General features: G+C 45.0%; 1 protein-coding gene across 1 annotated transcript in view; it reads left to right on the top strand.

The window, feature by feature from the left end:
• Positions 1 to 27361, top strand: part of LOC122796959 (kinesin-like protein KIF13A) — a 1146649-nt gene that overhangs the window by 394102 nt on the left and 725186 nt on the right. Inside the window, exon 5 of the mRNA XM_044065733.1 lies at positions 16731 to 16823. Coding sequence (XP_043921668.1) covers positions 16731 to 16823 — 93 coding nt within the window. The remainder of the gene's footprint in view (positions 1 to 16730; positions 16824 to 27361) is intronic.

Below are 27361 nucleotides of genomic sequence, written 5' to 3'. Positions count from 1 at the left end.
CCTTTCAGGGCTGCAGCCTCCCTTCTTGAGGCATGAAAGTTTTGAGGCTTTTAGCATCCAAAATTATCTCTTTATGTGGCTCTGCTTAAGCCACTGACAGGGCACATGAAAGATGACCTGAAGCTTTGAAAGCTGGATGCTGGTCATGCCCTAGGCAGAATATAACCCAAATAGCTTAGAATACTGCAACAGCAATCTATTAGAGTATTTACTACTATGGCAAATTTACTTTAACAACTGTACTTCTACAAGACTGTGTTCCTGGCAGTTCTCTCTTCAGGTAGAATAATGGCTGAACTTCAAGCCCTCATATGTAAGAATCCTACACTGTCTTTTATAAAGATTAGCCCTTTTCATGCCCATAGTGGTATCTAAATCAGAAATTAGACAAGCCATTCAGCTGTTTCTCAATGTGAGATAAAGTATTACATTTGCTAGATGTGCACAGATATTTTGTAGGGTCTCTGGTAGTCAGAGCAGGTCTTTATATCCTTTTTTTTCTTTTTTGATTCCCAATACCAGATAGTCTAGCTTTAACCCCTGAGTCATTTAATTGACAATTTGTTCCCTCCAACAGGAAGAGTCATTTGCCCCATTAGTTCTTCATGGGTGAGAGCCAAGAGAGCCTGTCATGTTATGTCCTTCAAGGATGCATCTGCAGTCCTAACATATGGGTTGTCCTGCCTCAGGCAGCCCTTCGGTCGGACGGATTCCAAAGTCTGGGTCTGGCCTCGGCTGATGTCGCACTTCACCCAACGTCATAGCTGCTGGGGTATAAAGGTATCAGCCGACACCATTTTCCCCAGTCTTTCTTGCTGCGCGGTGCCCGAAGCAGAAGCTGTTCGCAAGTGCCGGTCGGTCAGATCCAGAGATTTCTACTACCGAAGACTTCTAAAAAAGCTAAGTACCCTGTTGGGGACTCTTTCTTGCCTCAGCCGATGTCAGACAAAGTAAATAATTGTTTAACTTGTGGGAAACAAATACCTCATAAGGATTTCCACTCTTACTGCCTTCCTTGCTTAGGCCCAGACTACGACGTATCAGCTTGTCTAGCCTGTGCTTCCTTCAACCGACGGACGCTTAGACGTCGGTCGGAGTTTGCAGAGGAGTTTTTTGGTCCCGCTTTTGCATATAAAATGCCGTCGGAGACTCCGACTACACAATTAGCTAAAAAGCGCAAGGAAAAGGACCGACACTCGCGGTCCGCGGTTTCGGCTGAAACCATGGTTAGGCCAACCACGAGTGTCTCGGTTTCGGCTGAAACAGAGTCCTCGGTTCTTCCTTCGGCCGAAAACATGCCTCCGATAACCGAGGCCTCACAGAGCATGGCTGAATCTGCTACTGAAATTACTGCTACAGAAGCAGGCACCCAGGATTTGTCAGACACTATTCCTTTAGACATTTCTACCCCTGCACGTGGGGCTGCTAGACCCCCTGCTTCTATGTCTATCAAGGCCTTTTCCAGGGCTAAAGCAGCTAAATCTTCTAAGGCCTTACCTACAAAAGCTCCCTCACACAGGCCTACCTCTAGTTCCCAGATACTCAGCCTGGCTGAGGATCTTATTTCTTTGATCAGGGGATCCCAACCTCACCCAGACAGGGCCTCTCAACCTCCTCCAGATAAGAGGCCTAGGACTGAACCCCCTGAACATGTCTCTACAGACTATTCCTCGGATGACTCAGATATTTCAGACCATCAGGAAGGCCCATATTCTCCTTATGAGGATTCTGATGCAGAAGACTCCATTCCTTCTGCTTCTCCTCCTGAAGAATTTTCTTTTGGGGAAACCCTACACTCTATGAGGGAACACTTCCAATGGCAGGGCCAGGATTTTTCAGATTCAAGGAAAAGGCTAAGGACTTTTTTACACTTACCACAGCATAGGCCTTTAGCCATTCCTCCAGTACTATCAGTTGTTGATGATGCATATAATGATGCCAGTACTGCCCCTGATTCTCTTCCTCCGGCCCCTGCCAAGCCTGACAGATATTACAGGGTCCCGGACACACACTACCACTTGTATAAGGCTCATGTTGCAGACCCAGAAACCATTTCACAGGGCCCTAAAGGTGTGGCAGCTGCCTCTGCCAAAAACCCTCTTCCCTCTGAAAGGGAATCTAGAGCATTAGAGAGATGGGGTAAAAAGGTTTATACATCTGCTACTCTTTCGGCCAGGGCTTTAAACTGTCAATTTCACATGATTCAGTACCAGGAATTCTTGTTAGACCAGCTAAATAAAAAACTGTCCTCTCCTGAACCTATAGACCGCAAGTCACTTCAGGATTTGGTACATAACTCTCAGCAGGTCAGTAATCATTTCTTAAAATGTGGCTATGATGCACTGGAGGTTTCCTTTAGATCAGCTATGACTGGAGCAGTGATTCGAAGGCATGCCTGATTAAAAGAACAATCCTTTCCAGACCATGTTAAGTCAAAACTCCTAGATGCTCCTATGGAGAAACAGTTTGTTTGGCTCCCCTGCACAGGAGGTTCTAAAGAAAGTGGAAGAAAAAGCAAAATCTGTCCAAACAGTCAAGGATTTCTTACAGGTCCAACCTCCGAGGTTTAGCAGAAATTGGCCTTCGAAGAATTGGTTCTTTCCAGACACCTCCAGAGCACAGAGAGGCAGAAATAGACGCCCAAGAGGCAGAGGTCAATCTAGGGGTGCCTACAGGGGACGTCAGTGGCAACCTGCCAACCAGAGAAGTGCTGCCACAGCTGCAACTACAACCACTTCCACAGGACAGACACAATGACTTGGCTCTGGTTCCGCCTACCAGGGAACAACTGGAAGCACCCTTGGGCGGAAAGCTAGCCTTATTTTCTGACAACTGGCATTGCATTACAGGAGACAAATGGACTTTACAAACAATAGACAAGGGCTACAGGTTTCACTTCCACACTCTACCAAAAAAGAGAGGAATGCCAAACCTTCCACCAAGCCAAAAAACAGAGGCTCAAAAACAAATCAACAACTTACTAAGGATGAGAGCTATAGAAAAGGTATCACCTATGGAACAAGGCCAAGGATTTTACTCCAGACTATTCCTTGTACCAAGAAAAGAAAATCAATGGAGACCTATTCTCGACTTGTCCGCACTGAACACATACCTCATTGTTCCAAAATTCAAAATGCTGACCCTCCAGCAACTTCTTCCCATGCTGGGCAAGGAGTCTTGGCTGGTGCCTCTAGATCTCAAGGAGGCATACCTGCACGTCCCTATACGACCAGATTGCAGAAGACACCTCAGATTTCTTGCAGGATCAGAGCATTATCAATTCTCAGCATTGACCTTTGGCTTATCTACTGCGCCCAGAGTATTCATGAAATGCCTGGCATCAGTAATTGCTCATTGCAGGCTTCAGGGAATTCAAATTTACCCATACCTGGACGACTGCCTAATACAAGCGGACAACAAGACAAAATTAACAAAAGATTTGGCAAATGTCATACAACTGTTGCAAGCCTTGGGATACACAGTCAACATTCAAAAGTCAAGGCTAGTACCATCCCAAAGGATAACATTTTTGGGTGCAGAACTGGATACAACAACTCAGATGGCTTTCCTCACAGAAGAAAAACAAAAGCAACTACCAGTCTATTTCATGACATTAACAACACAAACTCGGCTTACTGCAAGGAAAGTCCTGCAAGCCCTGGGTTACATGGCATCCTGCATAATATTGATCCCGCATGCCGGGCTGCATATGAGAAAGTTGCAATGCTACCTAAGGAATGTATGGTCTCAACACAAGCACAGTCTAGAAGCCCAGATTCCAATAATTCCATGCCTGAAAAAAGAATTCCTGTGGTGGGCTCAGGCCTGTCAGATGAACAGAGGATTGCCTTTCCACAAATCACATCCAAGCCAGACCATCACCACGGACGCCTCAGACCTAGGCTGGGGGGCACACATGGAGGACAAGTGTATACAAGGCCTATGGACCCAAGACCAGCTGAATCTACACATAAATCTAAAGGAGATGCTGGCAGTGAAACATGCAATCCAGGCATTCAGACCATTCCTCCAACAAGGTCACCTGCTGATAAGGACGGACAATAACACAGTCATGTGGTACATCAACAAACAGGGAGGTACACACTCATATCCTCTATGCCGGATGGCAATGGACCTGTGGAATTTGGCCCTGAATCTCAACATTCAACTACAGGCCAGATTTGTACCAGGAAAAGAAAATTCACTAGCAGACACCTTAAGCAGAACTACCACGGATGCTCACGAATGGATGCTGCATCCAGATATCTTCAAAACCATAACAAAGAAATGGGGAATGCCAGCAATAGACCTGTTCGCCTCCCCACACAACCACCAATTGAAGAAATTCTGCTCAAGAGCATACCACCCACTTGCCTGGAGGGTGGACTCCCTTTCCTTCAGCTGGAAAAACCTGGCAGCATATGCATTTCCACCTCTTCCTTTGATGTACAAAGTCCTACTGAAGATCAGAGAACAACAGCCAAAGGTAATCCTGATAGCTCCAGACTGGCCAAGGCAACATTGGTACCCGCTACTGAGAAGCATGTCTCGGACGCACTCATGGCCTCTACCTCTATGTCCCTTACTTCTAACACAGAACAACTACAAGACCCTGCAATCCAAACTTGAAAACACTGCAGCTAGCTGCTTGGAATATTGCATAAAACAAAATAAACCAGATTTATCTCAGAGGGTTAAGGACATTATCCTGGAGGCACGCAGACCCTCCATAAGGAAAACTTATTCAGCCAAATGGAAAAGATACCTCATTTGGAGTGCAGCAAAGTGAGAAAATGTCTCATTGGCAAACATAGCACACATCCTGGAATACTTAGCAGAACTGTTCCACAATGGCCTGTCCTACTCCTCCATTAAGATTCATGCATCAGCAATTTCAGCAGAGTACAACATGGATCCTCCTGTCTTCTCTCATCCTCTACTCAGGCAGTTCTTGAGAGGAATCAAAAATGTAAAGCCTCCAAGGAAACCACCTATGTTAAGTTGTCTATCTCGCCTTCATTCTTGCTGGATGGGTTCGGAGCCGACCTCGGCTCCGACTCGGCCACTCTAAAGCTCGAGAGTTGGTTCCACCGGCTCGAGGCTCCTATATCCCACAATGCTAGGCGATAGTTACCTCAGATCTCGTTGCCGCTACAGCTTGAGGTTGGTTGTTCTACGGTTCCTGGTGAGTTTAAGCTTTTCTATTAAAAGTTACTCTGTTTCCCCTTTTTAGTTTAATTATTGTCAAATTAGTGTAGTTCATTGAACTTTATCCCGACCTAATTTTTTTCCCGTTTTTTCTTAAAAGAACTTTAGTTCTTCCCTTGGGCCTTGGGCCTTCCCTTCCTAGGGAGTGTTTGTGTAGTTTAAGCTACTGTTTATTCTACTTTATTTTTTAGTAATTTTACTAAAGTAATTTTTCTGACAGGGTATAACTGGTGTGTTTGAGTGTGTGTTTGTGTTCACCAGTTAGGCTATGTCTAAAAAACAAGGTCTCGATTCAAGAAGTGTGATGCGTGCTGTCAGAAAATGTCTCTGACAGACGCTCACACTTCTTGTGTCTATTGTCTGGGGTTTGCCTGCAGGACTCCTGTGCTGTCTGCCATGGCTTCAGCCCCAGGGTCCTGCAGGAAAGGAAAACAAGCTCATATTGAGGCTTGTTGAAGCCTGAGGATTCCCTGTCTGTCTCAACAGGAAGCCCTCCAAGGCATCGAGGTCTTGCTCCGGCTTGAGCGAGACCTCAGGTTGTTCAACCTTTGCCTTTATCGGCTCCGGCTGGAGCCGATAAGTCTCAGTCCACAGTTTCTGTGGCTCGGCTCCGGCGGGCGAGGTTATCGAGGTACCCGTGTCGGCTCCGACAAGATCTTGAGCCGCAACCAGAAAGAGGTCTAGGTCACCTTCTCTTGGCTCCGTTCATTCGGCTCCAGGATCTCCCCTGCTGTCTGAACGGAGCCAAAGGTCTCATTCCTCTAGGTCATCGAGGTTGTCCGATCATGACCTTCAGAGGGTGGTGAGTCGACTACTCAAGTCCGAGGCACTAGCCCAGATGCTTCAGAGCCCGACTCATCAGTCGGTGCCTGTCCCGGATCAACTCCTTCCTCCTTCGACTCTTTTGAGCTCGGAGCCGGGTAACCGAGACTGTGGTTACCTCAGAGCCGGAGACAATTGTCTTCGGCTCCGTTTTCTTCCATGGAGGAATCTCGCGCCGACTTCGTCGGCTCGAGGGTGAGTGGCATCGGACCCTTGTCCGACCCCTCTCCCTCTCGGTGCCCGGCTGGTGAGTTCGGCTCCGACATCGCCTCGAGCCATCACTGTCGGTGCCGAGGGGGTCCTTAGCTCCTCGGGCGGGGACCTCTGGCTCTGCCTGACAGGGGTGCTTTCGAGGTCATGCGGGTGTGTTAGAGCCTGGCTCTACTCCACAGTCGGCTCCGTCAGCCCCTCCCTATGCTGCCTCAGGGTAAGTCGACTCACTCCCTCATCCCTGACCGCAGAGAGCCAACTCCTCAGGAGCTCCTTTGGGATTTCATCCTCTTCGAGGCCTCCTGATTTGGCAGAAGAGCCCCTCGGAAGAGGAAGTGCAAGAGGAAGCACATTGACTCACCTGAGTCTATCACGTCGGACACAGATCTGGATGATTCTGAGGGTTCCCCGTTCCCCTTCTGAAGATGTCTCATTTGCAGACATTCTGGAGATCCTTAAACAGAGGGGAAATTGGCCAGCCCTCAACCCTTCGGAGGACGAATCTGTGTATCTTGAGGCGTTTGGCTCTCGTCCTTCCACCTCCTGGGTGTCCCCCCTTCACCCCCTCATGCAGGTGGTTGCAAAAAAGGCATGGACGGCTCCTGATTCAGTGGACCCCACTCCCAGGAGACCCTCCAAATTCATCACAGCTCCATCAGACAAGGAATTTTTATCAAAAGGAGTCTCTGTGGATGCTATGGTGGTTGCTGCCGCCACAAAGAAGGAACTGGCTGATCCTTCAGTGCCTGTCCATCCACCTAACAAGGAATCTAGGTCCATGGATAGGTACGGGAAGCGGATGTTCTCCTCAGCGACATTTACTATGCGGCTGAATTACCTGTGCCATTTCACTCGTCTTCAAAGAGACTTGATCAAAGAAGCGAGTGAAATGCTGAGACCCTACAGCCGGGTTTCAAGAGAAAATGAACACGCAGCTGGCTATCCTTAATTCTATTTCCAACTCCTCCATGCGCCTCCTCTTATGCCCGATGGAGCGAGCAGAGCAGCAGGAACAGGGGTGGCCTTATGTAGGCACGCCTGGATGCGGCTATGCAATTTTGCGGATCCTTTCTAGACGTCTTTCACGGACTCCCCTTTTGATGGATCATCTCTTTTTTCCACAAGTGAAAGAAACCCTGACTAGGTGCGAGACTGATGGCAAGACCCTTTCTGCCGCCGGAGTCCGTTTTTCTCCTTCTAGGCCTTACCCCAAAGGCCAGAAGGGGAAAGATGGTTCCGTAAACAATCCCAAGGGACTTCGCCTGACGCAGAGTCGGTTCCGCCAGAGGCAGAGGGGAACAACAATGGTAGACGCCGCCCTAGAGGCAGAGGGGTCCGCAGAACCAGGGCAATCGAGAAACGTTCTCCGAGAAGCCCTTTCAGCATCCCTGAGGTGTTGCCCGACTGCCCATCTTCGGAGGCAGTCGGGAAGATTGTCACTGTACCCAGAAGCCTGGCTATCCTTGACACAAGACAAATGGGTACAGTCCATCATTTCAGGTTATTCTATTCCCTTTCTTCGCTTTCCAAATCAGTCAAAAATCCCTTCCAGATGTTCCACCCGGCCAAAGGGATCTTGCAGCTTTGGAAATTTCAAAACTGCTTGCAAAAGAGCTATTCAGCCAGTGCCAGCAGACCAGATCCGGAATGTACTCAAGGTTCTTTTTAGTTCCAAAGAAAACAGGGGACTGGAGACCAATTTGGATCTCAGTATCTTGAACAGATCAGTCAAGAAAACAAGATGGTCACGCTGCAATCCATTCTTCCCCTATTGGGAAAAGGAAACTGGATGTGCTCTATAGATCTTCAGGACGCCGTACTATCACATAAAATGAACAGACGCTCCAGAAGATTCCTCCTTCAGGCTGGGAACCAGTCATTTTCAATTCAGGGCCCTGCCCTTTGGTCTCACCACTGCCCCGGGTGTTTACCACATGCATGGCAGTGGTAGCTTCTCACCTGAGACGACAAGGATTCCAGGTGTTTCCATATTTCGACGACTGGCTCCTCACAGCTCCCACCGAGCATCTCCTTCTGATGGCCAGAGATTACACTTTTCGCCTGTCAAAGACTGGGTATCTCAATAAATTGGAAAAGTCTATTTTGTCTTGTCGTACTATTACCTACATAGGCAAAATTAGATACTGTAAACATGTCTGCAACACTAACGAACCAAAGGATATCAGACATTCAAAATTGGTATCACTACTTCTCAACAACAACAGAGCCAAAGCCAGGTTAGTTCTAAAGGTGTTGGGAATCATGGCAGCGCCATACCCTCCTTCCATTGGCCAGATACCACATGCGGATCCTTCAGTGGATGCTCTTTTCTCAATGGTCATACCAGGAACTTCCAATGTCTCACACCATTATGATCACAAGCGTGCAAAAGCATCTCATGTGGTGGATGTCTTCCCCAGCTCCTGTTGGGGAGACCATTTGTTCCACCTCCTCCGGTTGCTACTCTGACAACGGATGCCTCCCTGATCGGGTGGGGGCATTATCAGGGCAGGACAGTCCAGGGCACGTGGCAACCAAACGAATGCCACTTGCACATAAATGTTCTGGAGATGAGAGCAGTGCTTTTAGCGTTGCAAGCCCTTCAACACTCTCTTCCCTTGGGAACGATTGCAATCCAGACAGACAATATGTCTGTAGTGTGGTACATCAACAAACAAGGCGGAACCAGATCATACCCCTGTGTCGAGAAGCACTCAGACTGTGGCAATGGGCGATTTCTTCTCAGCGTTTTCTGATAGCAACGCACATCCCGCGAAGTCCAATCACATTGCGGACAAGTTGAGCAGAGCTATTCTCATGCCTCACGAGTGGTCTCTGAAAGACTCTGTAGTGAGAGAGATTTTTCTCAAGTGGGGTCAGCCTTGCTGCGATCTTTTTGCTACTCCCCAAAACAGCAAGTGCAGAGAATACTTCACTCTATTCCCCTTACCAGGCCAACCCAGCAGGGACGCTAGTCCAAGTTTGGCCCCGGGGACTTCTGTATGCATTTCCTCCTTTCCCACTGATCTCTCAAGTAATACAGAAAGCTATCGCTCAGAAGGCCTCATTGATCCTCATTGCTCCTTACTGGCCTCGACAAGTGTGGTTCCCCTTTCTGCATCGATTTCTTGTGGAGCGACCGTGGAATCTGGACCTAGTTCCAGATCTTTTGATCCATCAGTCGGGTCAGTTTCATCGCTCCCTCCCTCTCTGAACCACACTGCGTGGTACCTGCACTTCCAACCGTAGCCAGGGATCCTCAATTATCTCACTCTGTTAGAGATATTTTGATAGCTTCCATAAATCTTCCACTGAAGATTTATTTGAGTAAGTGGAAACGATTTTCATATTGGGCACAAGGAAAGGACGTAGATCCTTTCACCGCTTCCATCCAACTAGTCCTCGATTTTCTTGCTGAACTCTTCCATGCAGGTTCATCTCCATCTACTCTTAAGGTTCAATTGGCAGCTATTTCTAATTTCCATGTGGGTATTTCTGAATCTGCCCTAATGTCCCACAAACTCTGCAAAGCCTTTTGAAAGGAGTTTTTCTTCTCAGACCTCCTGTAAGGAATCCTCCTTCTCCTTGGGACCTAAATTTAGTTCTTGCTTCTTTGATTCTTTCCCCTTTCGAACCTGCAGCTTCATGTTCCTTAAAGTTATTATCATGGAAAACTCTCTTTCTGGTGGCTATCACATCAGCTAGAAGAATTTCAGAACTTCAAGCACTCAGTTGTCGTTCTCCTTACCTTGTGTTCCATAAGGACAGAGTTTCCTTACGAACTAACCCGTCCTTTTTGCCTAAGGTGGTTTCAACATCAAATCTAAACCAATGCATTGACCTCCCTGTTTTTTTCTGGAATATTCAAAATAGGTCTGAACAAAAATTACACTGTCTGGATGTTCATCGTCAATTAAGGTACTATTTGGACAGGACGAAACAATTCAGAAAATCTGATCAGCTGTTTGTCTCCTATGCGGAAAGCAGAAAGGGACTTCCAGTTTCAAAGGTATCTTTATCCAGATGGCTAACATCTCTGATTACCCTTGTTTATGAGATTAGACACCAAAAACTGCCTAATAAGCCTAAAGCCCATTCCACCAGAGCTTTGGCTACTTCTCTAGCCTTCCAAGACAGACTGCCTATTGACACCATTTGTGCAGCGGCTACTTGGGCTACTCCTCACACTTTTATTTCCCATTATAAGTTGGATTTAGCTTCTAGGCATAGAGCTAATTTTGGTTCCACTGTTCTCAGGAGTCTGTTCCGTTAGGCCACCGGGACAAGGTGCTAGGGCGGTCCCATCCAGCAAGAATGAAGGCGAGATAGACAACTTAACATATAGAAGTTATGTTCTTACCATAACGTTCCATGTTAGTTGTCTTCTTTCTCGCCTTCTTCTTCACCCTCCTTCCCCTGGCCTGGACAGACCTAGAGGAGTTGTGATCGTGACCTCTCTTTCTACCACCTCTTTCTTAACTATATGCTATTATGCATATTTCTTGTTTCAGGATGTAGGTCACCCTTCTTCTTCCTGTTGTTAGAGGTGGATTCTGTTTTTTACAGTTATACTGTTTCTGTTATAAGCTGGGGTTAGCTTACAAACGAGATCTGAGGTAACTATCGCCTAGCATTGTGGGATATAAGGGGAGCCTCGGGTGGAACCAACTCTCGAAGCTTTAGAGTGGCGAGCCGGGTCGGCTCCGAACCCATCCAGCAAGAAGAAGGCGAGAAGAAGACAACTAACATGGAACGTTATGGTAAGAACATAACTTCTATTTACCTACATGGGATCTCAACTTTGTACTGGAAAAATTAACACTTCCCCCTTTTGAACCAGCAGCAACAGCAGACTTACAGTTCTTATCTTGGAAAACTGCTTTCCTGCTAGCAATCACTTCAGCAAGAAGGGTATCTGAGTTACAGGCATTAATGGCAGTACAGCCTTTCCTTATCTTCCATCAGGATAGAGTGTCTCTGAGAACTAATCCTACTTTTATGCCAAAAGTGGTCTCCAGGGTATCATTGAACCAAGCGATTCATTTACCTACATTCTTCCCCAACCCACAGAACAGGGGTGAAGACTACTACATACCTTGGATGTGCACAGACAATTACGCTACTATCTGGACAGAACTAAGACCAACAGAAAAACTGACCAGCTTCTGGTAGCATATGCAACAGGAGTGCAAGGAAAAGCAATTTCAAAACAGACAATCTCAAAATGGATAGGAAATTGCATTAGATTTTGCTACTCTTTTCATGGAAAGACAACTCCTGAAAATATCAGGCCTCACTCCACAAGAGCTACAGCCACCACTACAGCTTTCCTACGAGGAGTGGCTACCAAAGACATTTTAGAAGCTGCTACTTGGAGCTCCGTGCATACATTTGCCAAGCATTATAATCTTCCTTTATACTCCAGATCCCGAGCAGGTTTTGCAACTGCTGTTTTGCAAGGGATCTTAACTACACCATCTTTATCTTAGTGCCTCCTCCCCCAGTTTGGCTATGGTATTCTACCCATATGTTAGGACTGCAGATGCATCCTTGAAGGACATAGTACAGTTTTGTACCTACCATAAATGTAGATGTCCGATAGGTATGCATCTGCAGTCAGGATTACCCACCCTCCTTCCCCTCTGTGGTATTCCTAGGATACTTACCCCTCTTTTAGCTAGCTGGGGGAATCTATTATGGTGTATTTGTTTGTATGTATATATGTATATATATATTTTGCTTTCTACTGTTTGGAATTATTTGCATTTATCCAAATTTAACCTTCCTAGAGGGCACCTGGCATCTGGGGCAAGAAACACTGAGGAAAATGGCGTCGGCTGATGCCTTTATACCCCAGCAGCTATGACAGGTGAAGTGTGACATCAGCCGAGGCCAGACCCAGACTTTGGAATCCGGCCGACCGAAGGGCTGCCTGAGGCAGGACAACCCATATGTTAGGACTGCAGATGCATACCTATCGGACATCTACATTTATGGTAGGTACAAAACTGTACTTTTCCTGTGCCTCTGTAGTAGTGGTGTGCAGAGGGTGCATGCGTACTACCACACTTGCCCAACTCCCTGTTAAATGGTGCATCATAGATTTGTTACTGTGCATGATTAATCTGAACTCTTGTAGATATCACCAGTGCAGTGAGATGAACTGTCTCTCACCTTCCCTGCCTAGGATGGGTGAGCAGATATCAGCCGCTCACTCCAGTCCTACAGTGCCTTTGCCTCTAGTGAAACATGAATTTGTCAAGGACAGAGTCAGGACTTCAGTCCTCTGTGTCTCTGTGCTGAGGATCAAATGTCCATACCCTTTGTGCAGTCAAAAAAGGTAGGACTGTTTCCAAGAGACATTAAGGGTCTGGTCAAAGGACATTACTTTATCAGGAAAGTGGAAGGCAAAGAAGTCCTAGACGGTAAGCTAAGCTCTTTCTCTACAAGAGAAATAGCCACCACAGCAGCCTTCTTTAAAACTGATGGCACACATTTGTGAGGTGGCCACCTGAACCTCAGTGCTTCCATTTGTCAGCCACTAAACCTATTTCTTCAGTCTGACAGCAGGGCATGCTATAATAGCCACTGCCCCATTTGGGCATCTGCCGGCTGTAGTACTTTTCCTGTGGATAAGTAATTGTACTGCAGCAGTGCTCCTTAAAATAAGAATAGTACAGGTATGTGAGAACTCTTGATGTAACAAGACATTTGAGTAGGATCGTTGTTGTAGTGTAACCTTTCTGCCTCCAGTCAAGACTCTTGTTCAGTGGCTTAGATGGATGGGTGGTAGAGAAGGGAAGGCTTCACCATTTTATAGAAGGGTTTGTGTTCACACAGAAGGTGTGCAAGGGGCCATTGTTTCCTCTAGAAAGCCTTCCAAAGCCTTTTCTCCCGAGGGTAGTCCAAGAGCAAGCACATATTAGGCATGGTATCTCACTGGATATTGCAGACTGTTATTTAGGTTAGGTTGTGCTCCTAGCCATACAACTTTGATAAAAGAACTGAGAATATGAGAGCAATTAACTATAGTACTATTCAAATGGATGCGTAGTCCTACTGTAGCAGCGATCCTTAAAATGAACATGGTTCACCTGTGTGAGTTCACTTGCCATAATGGGTTCAGGTAGTAGGATCCCTGCTGTAGTACTGCCTTCTACTCTTATGGCCACAGCCAAGACTTATAATTCTATTGCCTACTTCTAGACTTATGTTGAGCCAGTAATTTGGGCTTAAACATTTCATATCTATGCTGGAGACGTCTAGAAAGCCCTGGAAGTCTCAGAGGAAAGGCAGATGTCCATGTGCAGTAACTTTTCCTGGGTTAATAGTCCTACTACAACATCTGTTGTGTTTAGTATGCTTACACAGCTTTACTGCATATTTTCATGCAGTATAGTGGCACTTGAACTACCTCAGTATCCAATATAATGTCCAGGAGAAAGGTTAATGAGCAAGTCTCCAGTAGGTTAACGTGAACGATTCTCTCTTCTGTTAGTTACTGTCCCTTCTGTCCTCTTCCTAGTTTATAACTGATGCACTTTCATTGATTTGATGTCTTTATAGATTATACTTATTCCATGCTTCTGCTTAAGTCTGAATTCATATCCCTGTTCTCAATGATATCAAAAGCATAAGGGAAAAAAACCAGAAGAGCACTGTTATGTCCACTAAATGAGCCTTTGAACTTGGGCAGACTTCTGATGCCAAAGATAATTATTCATCATTCTTTAGCTGCATTAGTAAAGTTAAGAAAATACACTTCATTGGTCTGAACTTATTCATAACAACACCTTCTCTTACCCCAGTAAATATTGCCAAAATCTTGGAAAGCAAATTTAGTGCCAGCCTTTACCCTGTGACATTTTTTCAATGCCTTAAATTAGAATATCCAAGTCCCTTACTACACCAATGATCTCTAAAAATCATTTACTGAAAATGCTAACCAATACCAAAAGTACTTCCTCCATGGGAATTAACAGTATACCTGGTTGCTTAATACTGTTGAACATACTTTTGCAGCCACTCTCCTTAAACTGTTTAACCTAATTTTAGATGCTGGTTTTGTACTGATGAGTGGCACACTGCAGTGAAGTTGCTTCTCCATGAGAGTGGCCTTATTAACTGACCCAGGTAATTAGACGTAACAGCCTTATGATCCTTAGCAGAGCCATGGAATGTGCTACAACTAACGTCATAAACTGTAATGTCATGAATTTTATTAAACTTGACACCCAACAGTTTGGCTTTGCCTTTGTGAAGTGTAGAACCGGTCTACTTAGTCTTGTAAACTTCTTCAAAAGTGTCATGAAGGCTGTAGATGGTGCTATTGCAGTGCACGTCTTGACCCTAACTAAGACATTTAACTCCATGCTCTATGCTGGCATCGTACACAAGGTAACATTTAAAAATCTTCCCATATGTGGTAAGGTGGATATCAAAATAACTGAAAGACCAAACCCACATAGTGTGAGTTACAGGTGTCTCATTAGAAAGTATGAAGGTGACCATTGATGTCATTCAGGACTTAGACTGCTTCTTTTTCTTATTTCCTTTTCAGATCTTCAAGCAGAGAGCCAAGGCATCTGGCTAACAAAACCTGAAGACTACAAACTGGAGTTTGTAGATAAGTCACCCTATGACACTCAAACCCTCCAGAATGAGCTCTTCCATAATAAACTCTCAATGTACTACAAATGGGCTCAAACTTAAATGCTAAAAAATGTAGCATCACTGATGGTAGCCCCCCCCCCCATCATACTGTACAAGACAGCACAACATTACAAAATAAAAATGTAGTTGGGTACCTAAATACTTGGGTTGATAGCCCCTTCTCTTTTGGCTATCCTGTGGCAGCCTTTGTCAATAAATCCTTTTATTTTAGCCCAGCTAAATGCCAAAGGAATAGCAACAAGGTCTAGAGATAATCACGCTGTTTATACTCTGCATTGATTAGGTCAGTTACGTACACCTCCTTTTAAGATGTATTTCACTAAACATGTTAAAAGATTACACCCCAAAAGTTCCTAACCAAATTGATCACAGGCTTAATCTCTGAGCTATCAAGAGAGGCCTGAAGCTCTAACCCTTCAATCATTGGCCTGTTGATTTACCACACCATTAGAGACCGGATTATCCTGGACATCCTGCATCTCCACAAGTCCATTATCTCCACCAGTAGTAGAACAAAGGACTTAAATCTTCACTAACAGATCACTAAAATGACATGGAGTGACAAGTTTATAACCCAACACCTCCCAACCCACTGGAACAAACTTAGCCTTCATGTTAAGCAGTATGACTCACGATCTTCCTTTAAACATAACGTAGTGTCTGGATTGACATCCACGAATTTACTCCAGGATTGATTAGGATGACCATCCTTTAGAAAAGAGGAGCAGCCTGAAGGAATGGTTCTGGCAGGGTGTGGCCTTGTAATAGCTATGAATCCATAAATCAGTAAATTGTTTATGCAAGTGCACTTCAGTGTTCCTTCCCGGCCATCATTTCCTTTATTGATTTCTAAAACAATCTTTCAGCTTGTCTTTATTTTCTCTCTTCTGTTAACAGCAAGCTCTCTCGTTTACAAGTCTTCCGCAAGCCCATTTAGAGTTATGGCTGCCCATACGAACAGACATAACCCCATCCTTTACAGCTGTCCCTGATATTGTACCTGCTTTGTTCATTTGTAACTCATTGACTGAGTTTTGTATGTTATGTTTTGAGGTGATGAAATCTTGGTCGTGGCTTGTAGAGTCCCTGATATCTCAATCCTCATATAACAACATATTTACTTTGAGGATCGAGTTATTTGAACTATGTGGGTTTGTTTTACACATCTCCTTTCCAGAGTCTCCTCTTAGGGGTTGGCAAAGTCGTGCAGCATATAGGGTTGTTGCCTCTCAGAAAAAAGTTCTCTGTTGAGATTCTTGGCCGGGGTGCCTTCTTTGAGGTGTCTGTATGTCCTCCTCTCTGTGTTAGCATGAGTTTCCTACAGGTACTCTGGTTTTCCTCCCACACTTCAAGACATGCAGTAGGTGTATTGGACACACTAAATTGGCCATATGTATATGTGTTTGTGGTATGGAAGAACTGCAGCAGGTGTGAACCTTGACTGTCGCTGTTGAAGTGATGCCCCGTGTCTCTTTGTGTGTAAATACTAATTTCCTCTTGGAAACTGCTACTTTATTACCTGCTGGGAAGAGTATTTTCCATGTCTGCATATCATGCATTTGCTTTTTTTGTGATATGCACCCAATGTGGGAAGGCAGGAATCGCTTATAACTGAAGCATACTTGTCGATGTTTAAAGGCATAGTGAAATTTTCAGATATGTAGTGGTTTGTAGCAGTTGTACAGAATTGAGCTCATTAATGGTTTACAGAAGTATTTGATATTCAGCCTGAAGTACTGTCTGACTGTACTGTTCAACATGAGTTTCAGATTGAACAAGTTAAGCATTTGTAAAATAGTTTTTATTTGTTTTTCTAGGTCAAGAAATAGTGTTCAAGTGCCTTGGAGATGGAATTCTCGAAAATGCATTTCAGGGATACAATGCTTGTATATTTGCCTATGGACAGACAGGTGAGGACAGTAAAAGGAATTTTATTTAAATATTGCCTCCATGAGAATTTAAATGTTTGCCATTCTGAAGCCTTACAGAAATGATTGGTGGCTTTTGCAACTCTGAAGCTTTACAAATATGTCCTGGTTTACTTAGTAGTTGCCTGAAAGAGGATAATACAGCAGATTATTAAGCTTTTGTTAGAGAATTTAATTCAAAAAGTTGACCACCCCTATCCTAACCTTTAATGGCCCATTTACATTTTTTCAGTGCAAAGAGGGAGGTGCTCAAAACTATAGTCCATTAAAAGAAGAAAGAAACACTTAAAAGTTGTCAAAATTGTTAGCTTGCTTAGTCCTGAGTGAATGAAAGCTGACACTAGAAAGCACTAGCAAGGTAAATGAAAGCTGCCTATATTTCTGACACTGTGCTTTATTTTGTAGTTAGCTAGATAAAAGCAACCTTTCGCTGTCTTAAAATGAGAGCAGTTTCTAGTTTGTTAATGTAATGTTGCATTATGACTCATCCCTATTTTGCATGTAAAAAATTCTCTTCACAAGCAATTCCCAGAAGCAGCTGTTTAACATTTTACTGACCTCAACAGGAGAACCTCTGGAGGCAGAACAGATCAGTGACCACTGAAAACTACAGAATCTCTCCTGTCTAACCTACATCATATCATGCAGGCTGAGACAAATTCCTCTCTGAAACAAAGTGAGATTTAAATAAAAAAAAAATGCTGAAATGATGTATGGAAGAGTGTGTAAGCAGTAAGCAACAATCTGTGTTACCTTGTAGGAGAAAAGTAACAGTAGCATCTTTTTTTTTGGCTTTGTCTTTTTGCCCACAAGCCTGCTGACCATCAAGCTCTCCCCATCAGTCTCGGCCCATTTGTACTCTAGTATGAGGTGTGTACTCTGTACTGTATGGGGGTAAAAGCCTCTCAGTGAAGCCATCATTCTGACACCAGTGAGGATTGCCACTGGCATCCCAGTAACTGGGGGAATATTGATGGCTCTGATCCTGCCCCTGATGGTGATGAGTTGAGTACCTGCAGAACTGCATAGGGTTCCCTCTGCCAGCTGTATCAAATGCTGGGCCAGCTGCTTGAGCATGGGTCTCCTGATCATTGTTGGAGAGCTATTTATGCTGCTGAGCTGGCAGTAAACTCTGGCATAATGTTAAAAACATTTGAGGATGGAGTTTTTAATAACCCCATTTTTGCATCTGTTTATTTTATAGGATCATAGGAAGTTACTAGGCTAATGGCCCTAGGGTTCTTACAAGCATAGTCAAGTTCTGTCATTGTTTCCCCAATCACCACCTATTGTCCAAGAGAGACACAAGTGGAACTCCTGAGGTGAATTTATGCTTACCTATCCAATTGTTCAGATTGAGTATGAAGAGGGCCAATGAAGTGGGAGTTTGTTCCAAAGGTGTGGTAACCTCTGGGAGAACAATCTGTCCCTTCAGCAGGTTCTGTTAATATCACATACCAGGTTAAGGTCTTTAGAGCGAGTAATCTGTGTGCCATTTGACTTGCGGATATGCAGCATTTACAGTAAAGCAAGGTCATGGATTACCTTGTACACCAGGCCAAGATCATCTCTGAGTAGTCTGTATGAAAAATAATAAAGTGACAATGATTTCAGTGAATCCACATAGGAAAGATGCTAAAGACCTTGAATTTTCCTCGTGAGGAACCTTTGTGGTCTCTCCAGTTGCTGCGGGTGCTTGGAAAGGTACATTCCAAAAGGGGCGTTGTCCTCAGTTATTGGGATGATGATGGAAGAGTACAGGGAGGTTATAACTTTTTTTTAATGGAGGCAGTGCCCTTACCTATGAGATGAGCAATATAGAATGCTCTTCTTACCACTTTGGAGACATGGCCATCAAAGGTAAGGTTGCTGTCAACTTGTGTGACCAGATGTTCTTCGTGTTTGACTGTTGCAGTCATCACATTTGGGTTATCCCTGCCACGGTAGCCCTCAGCTGGCCCGAATACCAGAGGCTTAGTATTTCCGTGTCAGTTGCTGTCGCTTGAGGACTTACGTCAGGTCATCAGTAGTGTAATGTAAGGCAGCTGACACCATTGCATCAGTCTTTCTTGCCTTGGAGCCCGAAGCAGAAGCAGTTTGAACGAGTGCCAGTCCGCTACCTGAGTTTTCATCTCCGAATTGAAGTTGAAGTCGTCTAAAGTTAAGTACCCAGTTGGGGATCCTTTTTTCTTGCACTAACCAATGTCAGAAAAAATTGTCTCGCCTGTGGAAAGCAAAAACCACACCGAGAATTCCACTCTTACTGCGTCACTTGTTTAGGCCCAGTCCATGACATCCCCCGTTGTCTCTTCTGTGCTTTAATGCCAGAACTATCCTTCGTCGGGCCCTTATTGTAGCCAGATACTTTCATTTACATTCTTCTAATTCTGATATGGCTTCAGTAAGACGTTCAACAGCAGATCTTCCGAAAAAACGTAAAGGTAAAGACAGAGACATACCACACAGGTCCAAACCTACCGACGACGTTTCCGTTAAGCTAGTCTTCAGTCCTCCGGTCCTCAGTAAGGTGCTTTCGCAGCCCCTGATGCCTGCTTCTCTTGATTCAGAGAACTTTCAGAGTCCAGTATGCCGGAAAACTCTTCAACTAAGGATCCTGCAGTCATCTCAACCTTGGATGGGTCCGGAACCGCTGAGCAGGCACCGGCTTCCGAGGAAGTCCTTCGCACTACCAAATCTCGACACAGACGTCTTCTTTTGCGACTACCGTTCTTTCAAAAATCGAGTTTCTCAGGCCCAGGGTTTGAACCACACCCAAGAAACCAATAACCCACTCAAGTGCCTGCTGTCTTACCTTAGTCTCAAATGCTTAAAATGGCAGATCACCTTATGCTGATCAGGAGAAACCAAGCTACCCCCTTAAAAAGGAAGAGATCTGTCCCCTGTACTTCTGTCAGAACAAGAGTCAGGTGAATCTGATGCATCTGACTATGAAGACATGCAACCCCTCTCCACTTGAGGATTCTGATGCAGAGGACTGCATTCCTTCAGCCTCTCCCCTTTTGGGAAACCCTGCATATTTTAAGGGAACATTTACAATGGGAAAGTCAGGACTACCCTCAGTCTAAAAAGAGACTCATGGAATTCTTAGATCTTCCGCAACACAGATCCTTTTCCATCCCCCCAGTCCTGCATGTGGTGGATGATGTTTTCCTTGAATCCAGCTCGACTCCTGATGCCCTACCTCCTGCTCCCAGAAAACCTGACAGGTACTTTAGAGTCCCTGACACACAAATATCTTTTTTAAAAATCCAACAGCTGACCTTGTGGTCATTTCTCAAGGGCCAAAAGGAATTAATCCCACACCCTTAGACAGGGATTCCCGAGCATTAGACAGATGGAGTAAAAAAGTATACACCTCAGCTACTCTTGTTATCAGGGCACTAAATTGTCAGTTCCATATGCTGAAATTTCACCAACATAACCTGAAACTCCTTAAACAAAAAAATGTCTTCCCTTCCTGCTTGGACAGAATCTAAACACCTACAAGAATTGATGCATTCTGCAAGCCAAGTAATTAAACACACTTTACACTGTGGTTTTGACACCCTAGAAGCTTCTTGTAGGGCAGCAGTCACTGAATCTGTTATTAGAAGACATGCATGACTTAAGGAGCAACCCCTGCCAGACCATGTCGAATCTAAATTGTCGGATGCCCCCTTGCACACAGACAACTTATTTGGTACTAAGGCAGAAGAGGTACTAAAAAAGATGGAAGAAAAAGCAAAATCTATGCAAACAACTAAGGATTTCTTTCAAGTCCAGCCCCCTAGGTTCAGCAGGCATTGTCCCTCCAAGCACTGATCCTTTCCTGCTCCAAGTAAACCAACTCAACCTAGGCCCCGTGGAAATGACCACCCAGACAGCAGCCCCAGGGAATGCAGAGATCTAAGCAGTGGACTACCTCTGCTTCAAAACCAGGGAGTTCTAAGCCTCCCCCTTATGGTAAGAACTCACAATGACTCATCCTCTTCCTCCTCCCTCTGCCCACCTTCACTTACCCCAGGAGGAAAACTCTCATTTCACTCAAGCACCTGGGCCACCATAACCATGGACGAATGGGTTCTGAACATTTTATCTCAGGGATACAAATTCTCCTTCCATACTCTTCCAACTCCAAAAGGATTCCCAGATCTACCATCAAATCAGTGGGCAGAGGCTCAAAAGCATATATTTTCCCTTCTCTCTATGAGAGCAGTAGAGCAAGTTCCTGCAGAACAGATAGGCCAAGGCTTCTACTCGAGACTTTTTCTGGTGCCCAGAAGAGGGCACCTGGCACCCCATCCTCGATCTATCAATTCCAAGCACCTTCCTCCCAAAATTCAAACTGCTCACCCTCCAGCAGCTTCTGCTCATGCTCTTTAAGGACACTTGGTTAGCCACCCTAGATCTAAAAGAAGCCTGCCTCTGCATTCCTATCAGGGAATCATGCAGGAAAATATCTCTGCTTCAGGGCAGGATCTCAACACTTTAAGTTCTCTGCACTTCCCTTTGGCTTATCTACTGCTCCCAGAGTTTTCACAAAATGTCTGGCTCCGGATGTTGCATTTTGCAGATGAAGAAATATTCAAATTTACCCATACTTAGACGACTGTCTTATTCAGGCAGACAGCCAGGAAAAGCTGTTCAAGCACCTGGCCTTTGCAAAGACGCTCCTAACCTCCCTGGGATACACAATCAACAAAAAGAAACCCAAACAGGTGCCCCCACCCAAAGGATAATCTTCCTGGGAGTAAGTCTGGACACAGCATCCCAGATGGCATTCCTTACACCAGAGAAACAAATTTTCCTGACTACTTACTTCTCTCAACTAACCACCAGGTGCCAGGTATCTGCAAGGAAGATCCTGCAAGCTCTGGGGGTTCATGGCATCTTGCATATTACTCAGTCCATGTGCCAGACTGCACATAAGGAAACTTCAGTGGTACCTAAAGAGCCTTTGGTGTCAACACTCTCAAGACCTGGAAACTCTTCTGCCTAAAATTCCTAGTCTCAGAAAGGAATTTCTTTGGTGGGCAACAACATGCTGCCACAACAAAGGACTGCCTTTCTTCCCACCCCCTGCTGCCCAGACCCTCACCACAGATGCATCAGACTACGCTTGAGGGCCACACCTGGATGGTAGGTGCATACAGGGCCAATGGAGCCCTCAGGAAATCCCTCTGCACATCATTCAAAAAGAGATGATGGCGGTGCAGCATGCCTTGATAGCTTTCAAACCCCTTCTCTCTCCAGGGATTCTCCTGATAAAACAGATAACACCACTGTGGTGTGGTACATCAACAAACTGGGAGGGACTCACTCCTACCTTCTATGCAGGCTGGCCATGACCCTTTGGCTCACAGCCTCTTCCATGCAACTACACCTGTTAGCACAATTCCTCCCAGGCTCTCAACTCTCTGGCAGCCCAATTAAGCAGAAACCTTCTGGACCCATACGAGCAGCAACTCAACAGAAGTGCCTTCACCCTAATCACTCAGAAATGGGGGAACCCCGAAGGTTGACCTCTTTGCCCCCCACATCAACCAGCAGCTCAGAAAATTCTGCACCTGGGAGCATCATTGCATGGCTTGGAAAGTGGATACCCTGTCCTTCCCCTGGGTCAATCTCTATCGGTCTGTGCCTTTCATCCCATACCTCTCATCCTAAGGGTACTGCTCAAAATAAGGGAGGAAAAACCAAGGACCATTGTTATAGATCCAGACTGGCCCCTACAACACTGGTACCCCTTACTGTGCAGCCCGTCTCCGCTGCCCCCATGGCATCTTCCTCAGATTCCAAACCTCCTGACCCAGAGGGAAGGGGAATTCATGCATCCCAAATTGCAGACCCTCAATTTGGCAGCTTGGCTTATTCCCCAACCCTGGATCAATTTGCCTTTCTAAGTAAACCAGTTATGGATGTCATCCATGGCCAGACATCTTAGAACCAGAAAGTCTTATGCAGATAAATGGAAAAGGTTCTGCACATGGATCCAGGCTAAGGGACCAAAATCTGGCACAGCCATCCATTCCTGTCATCCTGGATTACTTAGCTGACCTACTACACAGTGGTCTTGCTTTCTCCTCTATAAAAATCCATGCCTCTGCTATTTCTGCTCATTTTCCCCACTGAGCAGCCCCTTTTCTCACACCCTTTGATCAGTTTCTCAGAGGGGCTAGCAACTTGAGGCCCCCCCAGAAGGGGACCAACACCAGCTTGGGACCTTGCTTTGTCTTGGAAAACCTCACCCTGCCCCCTTTCGAACCAGGTTCTTCTGTAGAGCTAAAATTTCTCTCCCTGAAAACAGCTTTCCTTTTGGACGTCACTTCAGTCAGAAGTCTTTGAGCTGCAAGCACTCATGGCTGTGGAATCCTTCATCTTCTAAGCAAACAGGGTATCCCTCAGAACGAACTCATCCTTCATGCCCAAAGTGGTGTCCAGTGTGCCTCTTAACCAATCCATTCATCTGCCCACCTTATTTTCTAATCCCCAGAACAAGGGAGAAAGGATTCTTCACTCTCTAGATGTGCACAGGCAGCTCAGATTCTATCTGGACAGCACTAAATCCTTTAGAAAGTCTGACCAATTACTGGTTAGCTTTGCTACAGAGACAGAAGGCAAAGCCATCTCCAAGAAAATAATTTCCAAATGGATAGCACACTGCATCAATTTCTTCTACAAGCAGCATGGAAAGCCTCCCCCCAAGGGGTTCAGGACACACTCCACCAGAGCAGCCCTCACCTCTGCAGCTTTCCTAAGAGGAGTCCTCACCAGGGACATCCTTGAGGCTGCCACCTCTCTTCACACTTTTACCAAGCATTACCACCTGCCTCTCCTCCAAATCCAGGGCAGGGTTTGCCTCTGCAATCTTGCAGGGCATCCTAGCCAGCCCCTAGTTTCCTTGACTGCCACCACCCTTTTCCTCAGCTTTGGGAATTTACCCAAATGTGATGACTGCAACAGTGAAACAAACAACATTAGTGCAGTTGTGTACACTTACCATAAATGTAGATGTTTGAGTGTATTCACTGTTGAGGTCCTGGTTTCCTCCCTCCATCCCCCTTATTCTCTTTCTTTACTTGCAAGGGACATATTGGTATTTATTTTCCACTGATTGGGTTCTTCCACCAGAACATGGCCTCCTACTTTGGGACTCCAGACATGTTAGGGCAAGAAAAACGATTGTAATGGCTTCAGCTGCCTTACTTTATACTACTGACGACCTGACGTCAGTCATCAAGCGACAGCAACCAACGCAGAACTACTAAGCCTCTGGTATTCGGACTGGTCGAGGGCTACCCTGGCAGGGTTAACCCAAATGTGACTACTGCAACAGTGAAGACACCCAGTCTACATTTATGGTAAGTGTACACAACTGTACTCTCTCACCACTGAGTGCATACATAAGGTGTTGCTATTGATGTGGTAGTTAGCAGGAACATCTCTCTGACCAAAAGGGATGATGATATATTTTTTTTGCATTGAGTTTAAAGTCATGACTTTGGCACCGGTCATTTGTTTGCGTAAGACCCTCTTGTAGAGTTTTGACATTGTTAGGAGATTCAATTACTGCTCCCAGTTTGCAGTCCTTAGCAAATGTTGCCAGCCGCAGACCTTTAGTTTTTGCTTATACTTCAGAGAAATAGATTCCAAACATGCGAGGTCTCAGGACTGATCCTTGTGGAACACCACTGATTACAGATCTGCTGTTGGAGGTGGATTCCCTATTTATCCCTATATATTCCCTATTTTGACTGTATGGGTTCTATCAGTGAGCGACCCACCTAAAAATATTAGGGGCTGATACCTAGCTGGTTGAGTTTAATGATGCCTGAGTAGGGGATAGTGTCAAAAGCCTTGGCTTAAGTCTAGGTAGGCTGTATGCACAGATTTCCCCTCATCCAGAGCCTTGTTGACTGTCTCAGTCATCCACCAGGTTTAACAGGCATGATCTCCCTTTGACAAATCCAAACTGTGTAGGGTCAAGTGTTTAGAGATTACTTGTATCTTTGTTGATAAGGTCAGTGATGATTCGCTTCATGGGCTTGCAGATGAGGCTAGTCAGACTAATAGGTCTGTAGTTCCTGGGGTCAGTGGAAGCACCACCTTTGTGCAAAGGGATAATGGCTGTTTTCCATTCAGCTGGGACAAAGCTGGTCCTTTGACTATGATTGAAGAGTACCCAATGGTGTTGCTAGTTCTTGTTGGGCCCCATGTAGGACGCAGCCGGAGATGTTCTCAGGTCCCATAGATGCTGTGTTTTTGGCCTTAGGGCATTTACGACCTGCTATTTAGTGATACAAGGTAGGGATGCCATGGGGTACATTTATGCCATCCCATAAGAGGTTATAATCTGCTTTGGAGAAGTTTTTTAGTCTAGTTGCTCCTGGGGCAGGGGAGGTCGGGTGTGATAGTTACTTCAAATGAGACTGATTTGTGGTCAGATCTCACCAGGGAAGTCCTCACAGTGGGGGTGCTGCAGCAGTCCCCATATTGGTAAGTATCAGATCCAGGATGTTGGCACCCCTTGTTGGGGTTGTCAACCAGCTGGTCCAGGGCACTGAAGTTAATGAAGTCGAGGAACCCTTGGGCAAGTGAGTTTGAGCACGAGTTATTTACCAAATTTACCCAGTCAATGAACCCTAATCAGCATAGCATGCTTCATGTAGTGCAGTTTTCTTATACTTTTGTTGCTTTTTCTGTATCAGAATGCAGTAATTGAAAGTTATACAAACCAGCCAATTGTTTATTGTACAGCTGAAAAAAATCTTTAACAGAAACTGTCTTGTTTTTAAGTGGTGTCCCTTGTACCTAGTAACACCATCTATTATACTTTACTTGAAGTGTCCACAAATGCTGTCATTGGTTAACCTTTCACCGGAGTGAAAGTTTGTGATTGATGTGTCTGTGTTTTCCCGTGCCTTAAAATGTAATTGGTCTAGACTACAACTCTTTATTGATTTCAGCTCGGGTCATAAACTTTTGTAGCCAGCAATAAGGAAAAAAAAAAGATTAGATGGATCACTTTAAGTATGTCCTGAGTGGAGGATATTTGTATTGTATTATTTTGTTTAAAGATCTAGAAGTAAAGTAGTAGGAAGGAAGACATGCAGATTCCATAAAAATGTATCCTGACTGAATTGGAATACCATGCACTGTGAAGCAGCAGTGTTGACTGTTGCACCACGGTGCTATCTTAACGTGGCTTTTATTATTTTAATTTATGTAGAAGCATTGCTCTTCCAGATTGAGAGATTTTATTATTTTAATGTTTTTTAGAAAATGATGGATACTGTCAAAATTCTGTGGTTTTCTGTAGATTTTATAATATCCCATCTGATGTTGTAAATCTTTATTCATTCTTTACTGTTAGGACTTCGGTTCTGTCCTTGGAACTGACAGCCATTTCCAAGCTCGCCCCAGCCAAAAACTCTCAGCTAAGACCTACCCATAATGCCCTTCTCATAGTCTCTCCAGATCTCGTTTGCCACGTTTCTAGCCATCTCTCTCAAAGCTAAGTGGAAAGTTGTGATTTTTGGTGTAGTTTCTCTTCAAACTTTGTTTTTTAGTCAGTTTAGCCTTTTCTCACTATTGCCTATAACCTACTTCTATTTTCTACCCTTTACCTTTGGTAATTAAATTTCTACCATTGTTGGTACTGTCCCTCTCTCCTGCTTTTGGTAGGCCTTTCTTTACCACTTGTGGAATTTTTTAAATACCATTGTTTGTATTCTATCCCTTTTCTTTCCTTTTTATTGTTGCTTCTTTTAGGATACCCCTTTGTTGCCTGTACTATGTCAAAGTTAAATTAGGGTTTAAACGGTGTGACAAGTGTAGGCGTAAGATGTCCAACTCGGACGGCCACACTCTGTGTTTACTGTAGGGGTGTGGACCATATTAAAGCTGATTGTGACATTCGTGCTAGTTTTAGCAATCGCACTCTAGCAAAGCATAAAAATAAGCTTATTTTTAAAGGTTTAATTAAAACGCCTTTTTCGGAGGCTCTATCTGAGTTGGAGGTCTCACCCCCTCCAAAGACCAAAAAACACAAGGAAAAACTGAGTCACTCTGTTCCTACATCTCCGTCACTTACGGAACCAAGTCAGCTGCGTGCTTCTCTGGCGCCCTCGGTGCAGACCTCTTTGGCACTAGGCCCTGTGTCTTCTCCCTCGGTGCCGTCTATGATGTTGACTCCTAGTTCGGTTCCAGCTTCGGCACCACAGATTTCAGTGCCGTCCTTGGTTCCGACATTGGCTTCCACAACTGTACCTGCTTCAGCACCATCCTCGGCCACAGTGCCGATAGCTTTTTGGCTCCACAAATTATGACATCTGCTCCTAAATTCAAATATCTCCCAAGAACCAGATACTCTCCAATGTGCAACCCTTTTTTGGGGCATCATTTTAGCCCTTTCTTGAAAGATTTGATTCTCCTTCAGCAACCTCCTTTAGATCCACCAGGAGCCTTTCTGAACTGGACATAGTGCGGGTTGTGGACCAACTTCTGGCAGCTAGGGGATT

Source organism: Protopterus annectens, chromosome 3.part0, assembly GCF_019279795.1.
Source record: "Protopterus annectens isolate FY-2018-M chromosome 3.part0, PAN1.0, whole genome shotgun sequence".
NCBI lineage: Eukaryota > Metazoa > Chordata > Ceratodontiformes > Protopteridae > Protopterus > Protopterus annectens.
This window is presented reverse-complemented; position numbering and strand designations above follow the sequence as displayed.